At 33.7% G+C, this 8,272-nt stretch overlaps 1 protein-coding gene across 1 annotated transcript; it reads right to left on the reverse strand.

Moving 5' to 3' along the window:
• Positions 1–6,896: 6,896 nt before the first annotated feature.
• LOC113770348 (agamous-like MADS-box protein AGL62) lies at positions 6,897–7,745 on the reverse strand. The gene has a single exon (XM_027314769.1). The coding sequence runs from the start codon at positions 7,743–7,745 to the stop codon at positions 6,897–6,899; it is 849 nt and encodes a 282-aa protein (XP_027170570.1).
• Positions 7,746–8,272: the final 527 nt, after the last annotated feature.

The following is an 8,272-nucleotide window of genomic DNA, read 5'->3' on the forward strand; positions in this document are numbered from 1 at the left end:
GTTATCTTTTCTAATGCTCAAGAATCACCTCATTTGGATCTGTGTAGGCTGAGATATGACTGAAATACGCGCTTGCCTGCTCATTGCCGTTTCCAGTTCGTTACTAGTAGAAATTTGCTATTGTATTCGGCATTTTGACCTGGAAAACCTTCAAAACATGGATTTGATGTCTTCACTCAAATTGTAGATCTTATCTCTTATCTTCAAATGGGTTCAAGAATCATCCCAATCCGATCATGTTAACTCCAAGTTATAGCCGAAATCCGAAAATGTGTCCAAAACTGTCAAAATACACAAAATCCAGTAAAAAGTGATTAAAAACCTCATTTAATCACTTAAAGCCATTTTTCAGCCAATTATAGCCAAAATGATTCATATTCTTCAAATAATATAACCAAAGTGACTAAAAATAATATAAAATGTCATACAATTATTACGTAAATTAGTCACTTATCAAACTCCCCCACACTTAAATCATTGCTTGTCCTCAAGCAATTCACACATAATCAAATGCAATGATTCAAGAGGTGAAACAATATATGCACTTTGTCCAATTTAATTCCTCAAGACTTGGAAAATAATCATTATACAATTATTCAATTTACACTAAATACTTATAATATCAAGTAAAGGAAAGATAATTATACCCTAAATTCAACAAGTTAAACTTAATCTCTTACCCTAACCTTAATTTCACAAATAAGCAAATCACATAGTCAATTTATAGCTTTCCTCCTCCTATAATCATCTTTTTCTCAAAATTTATAACTAAGAGGGATTTATTCATACTAATTTTACTTAAATAGTGAGAATGCCTTTTTACGCGAAAATCGACACTTTTAGGTGAAGATCCCCGGTTACTCAACATTTCACTTATTCAAGTTGCTATGCATACTCTTAATTCAAGTACCTTTTTACGCGAAAATCGACATTTGTAGATGCCAACCCCCGGTTACTCGGTACAAAAATCATTGGAGTAGAATAATTTTTTCTTTCTTTTCTTCTCTTTTTTTATTTTTTTTTATTTTTTAAACTAAAGGACAATAAATAGATATTCCCTCTTAGAAAATATATAAGACTAATCAAAGGAGGAGTATAACCTTTTATCAACTATGTCAATCACTTACTTGCAAAATTAAGTAAAGAGAAGAAATCTCATTAAACATGTAAAATTATAGGCATAATTTTCCTCACTTTACCAAATATACTTTCTAAAATGTAAAAATTCTAATTGCATAATAACTATTTCCAAGTTAAATGAGGACTAAACCTTCCAAAATACACATAAAGTTTCAACAATTGGAAGAATAAAAACATTTAAAGTTGGAACAAATTAGCCCTTTTTGAATGAAAATGCAAAAATTTGAAGAACTTTTGGGCCATAGTGACATATTGGACAAGATGTTAGACAAATTTTGACGGAGTTTCCCCGTATAAATGGAAGAAAACTCCCTGCCAACAAACCCAATTTCAGGCAAATTATCCACATGGCAAATAATTCAAACATAACTCCAATATTTCTAAGCATTTATATCCACAAAATATCATCACATGGCAAGTAAATGCAAGTTTAATATTTTCCTCCCCCACACTTAAACTTCACATTGTCCTCAATGTGAGAAAGGAAAAATAACGAAAATAAGAGAAAGTAATACTCCCCTAATGAACTTGCGCGATCCGAATCCATGGCAATGTGATGAATTTCTAACTTTACTTGAAAGAATGGAGACTTCAATTAATGCACCTTGAAAAAAAAAACAAAAATACAATTCTTAAGAATAAAAGCTTGCAACCAACAAGAAGAAAAGTGGAGTTGAAGGAGGAAAAAGAGGGAAGAATGAAGAAAAGTGGTCCGAGGCTTCGTTTGGAAAGGATCCGAGGTCGTTTTTGAAAGGATCCGAGGTCGGATCATGATAAGTGAGCTCGGATCAAGAAGCTCGAATTTTTTCTGATTGCAGAAGTGGATCCGAGGCCTTGGATCCATATGGATCCGAGCTCGGATCAAGAAGCTCGAAGTTTTTCTCTGATTGCAGAAGTGGATCCGAGGCCTTGGATCCATATGGATCCGAGGCCTTGGATCCATTGAATCTGCACTTATTGCAGAATTTTTGCAATTTTCAGTTTGACCTCAATTCTTCAAAATACACCCTAGATCATTTCTATGTCAAAATAAATCATTCACGCACATGTAAAATGATCTAAACATGCATTCTAAACCTCTTTAATGCATCAAAAACCATAATTACTGAATTTGAGGTATTGAGATCTTTGATCAAACTTCGCCTTTTTCACCTCATTTGGTCACTTTTGCATCTTGTTCCAAAACCTACAAATGAAAAATAACAAAATAACTCAAACTTATACTTTAAACATAAAATCACTCCAAAGTAACACCAACTTAAACAAGCATTGGGTTGCCTCCCAATAAGCGCTTCTTTAAAGTCAATAGCTTGACTATATCACCTCATTTTTCAAGGAGGCTTAGTTAACGAATAATCCACCATTTTAGGCCTTGGTGGATCATTGTAAGGTGACTTAATAGAAAAAGCCACATGAACTAATGATGTGAGAAATGGAAGTGACTTACCTATTCCAAGTGTTTCATAGATATTACCTTGAATATGCACTACTTGAGAACTTACCAAAGGAAATGTCATGAGAGTATCTTGGGCAGGAATACCTTTAGAACCTATACTTTCAATGCACTCCTCAAGAGGGGTGAAAAATGAGTCATTAAAACTCACCTCTTGAGGCTCAAAGTTAGTTCCAAAGATATTATCATGTGAAATGGACATTTGCTCATTGAAACACAATTGAGATTCATCATTTTCATCCAAATGCAATCCATTTTCACATACAACATTTCCACCATTCATGCTAGGATCATTTTGCAAATTATTAGAGGAAATAACTTCACACAATGCATTCAATTGCTCATGTATTCTACCAAAGTGAGAAGCTAATTCATCTATTCTTTCCTCAATCCTATCAAAACGGTCAGAAGTCACATTAGCTAATTTTTCTATAGCTAACTCCCAAGGTGGCTTAGAATCATTAGCTACCATTTCAATTGCCAACTCCCAAGATGGTTTTGATTCATATTGGACACATTCAGGTTGGTAATCGTTAAAATATGAAGAATTATTATAAGTAAATTGATTATCCCAACCATAAGCAGGAGAATTGCTCCAATTAGCACTATTTTGATCAAAACAAGGATTGTAATGCTCTAATTCATCATAATAATCCATATTTTGTGCTTGCATACATGTATTAGTAGCATGATATCCTCCACACAAGTCACAAATCACTTGATAAGAATTAAAAACATTAGTATTCCTCCTTTGTTCAATTTCATGCATAATTGTGTCCATTTGAACTTGTAACATCATAACATCAAATTTAGCCTTTAAGCACCTTAAACCATCTTCAAAAGATATACATTCAGTAAATTCTTGGTTACCTCTGTTGAAGGAGCTTTGCACTTGGTAACCATCCATTTCCAATCTTCCACTTCTCAAGCATTGTCCTCCAAATTGACCTAAGCTTCTCATCACCTAAAATTGCTTTTAAACAACTTAAGAGCAAAATTAGTGAGAAGAATAGGTGATTAAACACATACACACAAAAAATACTAAAATGACAGAAAATAACATTCACACAATAACTAATAAAATGTCTAAACTAATAAAGTTACTCTTCACACCGATATTGCCAAATCTTCCCCGGCAACGGCGCCAAAAACTTGACGTGCGCAGGGTATACATATCAATTTTGCCTCATTCTAATCAAGTTTTACATTTATAAACTCCTAAATACCCCACACGCGATTTATCGCAAGTATACGAATCGTGAGCGAGTATAGGGTATTAAGGGTCGATCCCACAAGGAAGATTGCAATTACCGGTACTACTAAAGCTTCTCTATTATTTAGACTATCAATGAATTATAACAAATTAAACCTACTGAAATTATACAAAATAACAAATGAAAGCTCCTTGGGTTGTGGTATCCCTAACTACTCATGCAAGTGCTATATTTGGATCATTGAATACTACATCTAGGCTAATTATGGTGTAATTTCCTTATGCATTTGAATCCTACTTTCGTAGTGAATCAATTATACTCATAACTAATCCATACCTATTTTCATGGTTATGAAATTAGCTACAAGTTCATTTCTTCAATGAAATTACATGAAATGAATCACTAAAAACCACATAAGTGCACCTCTACTTTCGTGAGTGTACTCCCTATGTTTAGCACTTCTTGAACTAGTGTTAAATCTCAATTTTCATTGCAGAAACAACACCTTAGATAATCACAATTAATGGTACCAGATTAATCATGAATTCAAGAGCTAAAGTGCTAAATAACTTGCTCAAATCATAGCAGTCAAATAACCAAATAATAAACACTAACAATTATAGAAAGTTCAACCAAACCCAAGGTATAAACTTTAGAAACACATATTGAACACAAAATCCAGAACTTGTATATTAACTAAATTTGGAATCAAATACAAAAGATAAAGAGTTTGGAAGGAATACAACCCTTGTCACATGAGCTTTCTTCCTTGCCTTCTTCATCCTCCATCTTCATCCTAATCTAGATAATAAACAAGAATGGAAAAGCTACACTACTCTATACTAAGCTAAACTAACACTAGGGAGATGAAAGAGCTACATTTCTGCAACTTCAAGCTTCTCCCGTATGTCTCTCTCTATTTTTCTGCTATGAACTCCCCATCTCCTATTTTTGCAATGCATTTGGCTATTTAATGATGAAAGGTGGTCAAGAAATGAGGATTACATCTCCCTTTTACAGCTGGGAATGTTTCTCACATGTCTAGCATCCAATGTGAGTTGGTGGAGGTGAAATTGAGTTTTACGCGTACAGAGCAGCCTTTTCTGACCAGTGATCCGAGCTGCTACAGTACCTCGGATCCGTATGGATCCGAGCTCGGATCCACTAACCCAGAAACAACCGAGGGTTCGGATGAATAGTGGATCCGAGTGTGGATCACTTGCTCTGTTTTTGGCCCAACTTCAACCAATCTTTTCTTGATGTTAGAGGCTGAACCAGCTCATGTCTAAAACACGAAAGTTGTAGCCTTTTGAGTTATCTTTCTAATGCATCAAGAATCACCTCATTTGGATCTGTGTAGGCTGAGATATGACTGAAATACCCTTGCCTGCTCATTGCCCTGTTCCAGTTTCGACCAGTAGAAATTTGCTATTGTAATTCGGCATTTTGACCTGGAAAACCTTCAAACTGGATTTAGATGTCTTCACCAAAGTTGTAGATCTATCTCTTATCTTCAAATGGGTTCAAGAATCATCCCAATCCGATCATTGTAACTCAAGTTATAGCCGAAATACGAAAATGTGTCAAAACTGTCAAAATACACAAAATCCAAGTAAAAAGTGATAAAAACCTCATTTAATCACTTAAAAGCATTTTTCACCAATTATAGCCAAAATGATTCATATTCTTCCAATAATATAACCAAAGTGACTAAAAATAATATAAAATGTCATACAATTATTACGTAAATTAGTCACTTATCAGTAATGTTTAATTGGTTATTTGATAATATTATTGTGAGCAAGTTATTTATCACTTTTACTTTTTTAATCATAATTAACTAGTCATTAAATGTGATAATCTTAAGATGTTAAGTTTACAATGAAAATTGGGATTTGACACTAGTTCAAGAAAGTGCTAAACCTAGAGAATTCACTCATGAGAGTAGAGGTACACCTTTGTGGCTTTAGTAGTTTGTTCCATGTAATTCCATAGAAGAAATGAGTTTATAGTTAAAAGAATTTACTATGTACTTATTCGGAAAAGAATATTTGGAATTAGGACATGATTGATTTACTTGACTTATATTGTAAAAGCCCAATGTAAAGAACCAAATATTCTATAGTACAATCATTGTGCCGACAGATATGTTCACAACAAAAGTTAATATTCTACAATAATTGGGTAGGTAGATATGTTTATAACATAACTGTTTAATCCAGTGGGCACTATCAAAAGATGTATTTCTGGATTTAATTTTTTTAAAAAAATTAATGAGGATATGTGTATAAATATAAGGAAGAGTACTAATTGATAGCGTGTACATATAATTGATAGATTAAGTGTGATTTAGGTGTATTGACGGACCTTGTTAAGAAAAGCCAACAAATTATTCTCCAATTTTTAGAAATCTTTTAAGGCGAAATTACTTCTGGTATTTGATTTTTGAGTATAAATCATTCCCATGCTACTGGTGAGTGGTCAAAATAGTTAAGGATTGTAATTACAGATTTAGAGTACAAAATAAAGCATGATTTTACTACCAAACTACAAGTACAAAAGATATTCAAATCCACACGAAGTTTTTATCTTTTTATTTGTTTTCGGATCGAGCAAATCAACATAGACTTATATGATGACTCAACCTAATTAGTTGCACATTTGTTTACATGGATTTTCTTGTAACTATAAGTTGACGAATTTATGATAGAAATGGAAAATGGGAGTGAGTCATTCATAGTCATAAGCAAATTTTACTTTTGAAATTTCTATTATTGTTTGAAATTCTTTATGGTAACTGAAACTACAATTTAGTAGCACAAATCCAGAAGCCTGACGAGCATAAATCTGATCATTAATGTCCAAACAGAAAGAAGCTGACAAAGAAAAAAAGCAAACAAAAATATTAAAGGATAAATTTGATCATCAATTTCTCGACAGAAGGAAGCTAACCAAAAAGAAAAAGCAAAAAGAAAATATTATAGGATAAATCTGATCATTAATGTCCAGACAGATGAAAGCTGACAAAAAAAAGCAAATAAAAATTTACATTGCTGATAACTTCAAACAATCCGAAAATTATAGATAATCTAGATTTTGAACATTGGGAAACCACCATAGCTATTCTTAAATCCCTGAGAAGGGTGAGGAGTCACAATTGAACCACCAAATTCTGATGCATTTGGATTAAAAGTAGGCGAAGTAGTAGGGCGATTCTCTGCTGTGGAAGCTACAGGCCAATCACGGATAGAAATGCCAGTATTTGGCTTTGAGGTAGCAACAATTGGGGGAAATGTCATCGTTCTAGGGGGTTTAGACTGAAGAAGATCCAAAACACCATGCACATTTTCCTTGGCATCAATGCCTAACAGGCCTATTCCATAAGGATTTATGCCTTTGAGGTTTGGATTTTGGTTTGCATTCTCATACATTGGTTTTTTCAGTTCACTTTTAACGGACTTTTGGAGCTCAACCAAGGCAGCATGCAAGTTCTCAAGTTGCTCCAAGTTAAGGTCATTGATGGGAGCTTCCCACCAATGACAAATTTGGCCAACTTTCCTAAGTTGGTCAAGGTTTTCCCCTATTTTCTTCTTAGCCTCCAGCTCATTTTCAAGAATGGTGAGTTCGTTATTTAGATGTCGGACACCAAGCTTGTGATGAGCCTCCAAAAGTAGGGTTGAAGTATCGACTGGTTTAGGACTCTTGGATTCAAACATTTCTATGACAAAATCTATGCTAGGGCTGCCAAATGTGTAAGCTTTCTCTCCAGGGGAAAAAACCACTAAGCCAACCTGCGAGCCAGTCAGGGTACAAAGTTCACAAGCCTTTTTGAAAAGGCCAGCACGACGCTTTGAAAACGTTACCTGCAGACTTTGTTCATCTTGTATTTTGACGAGATCGATCTTTTGGCGGCCTTTAGTTTTTTTTACGAGCGCCATTTTTGAGTCTAGACTCTATGAATCGGGATGGATCAAATTTTGATTTGTTTCATTGAAATGTAAGGGATATTTATAATTATACAAAGCCATCTATGCTTTGTGAGGCCTTCTATTACACACGTTATCAGTTTGATTACCATAATTAACAAAGATTTAACTCAATTAATGCAGCTTCTGAAGCCCATAGTTATTTGTGGACACAGATTCTGGCATTCAATTACTTACTTCATTTTGGTGAACTTAATGTCTTCCCACCTGTATTACTTAGTCCAATATTTCAAACAAATGTGAAAATAATCAATTAGTCTAAATGCCGCAGCACAATCTTGGAAATTACATAGAAGTACAAGAAAATTGGAAAAATACTTACTCTCTCATAATTAATTAATTGTCTCCACTAATTCAGATAACAACTTAAAATTATTTAAGATAATAACTAAGTATTATCTTTATCTAAAAGAAAAAGTAAAATTATTTTGGGTGACTATACTATTCTATCAAAAGAAGCATTTTCTCCATTTCTTTAT

This window comes from Coffea eugenioides, chromosome 5 (genome assembly GCF_003713205.1).
Source record: "Coffea eugenioides isolate CCC68of chromosome 5, Ceug_1.0, whole genome shotgun sequence".
Classification (NCBI taxonomy): domain Eukaryota; kingdom Viridiplantae; phylum Streptophyta; class Magnoliopsida; order Gentianales; family Rubiaceae; genus Coffea; species Coffea eugenioides.

Coding starts and splice junctions, on each gene's coding strand:
- LOC113770348 (XM_027314769.1), bottom strand. CDS start 7,745: ATGGCGCTCGTAAAAAAAACTAAAGGCCGCCAAAAGATCGATCTCGTC.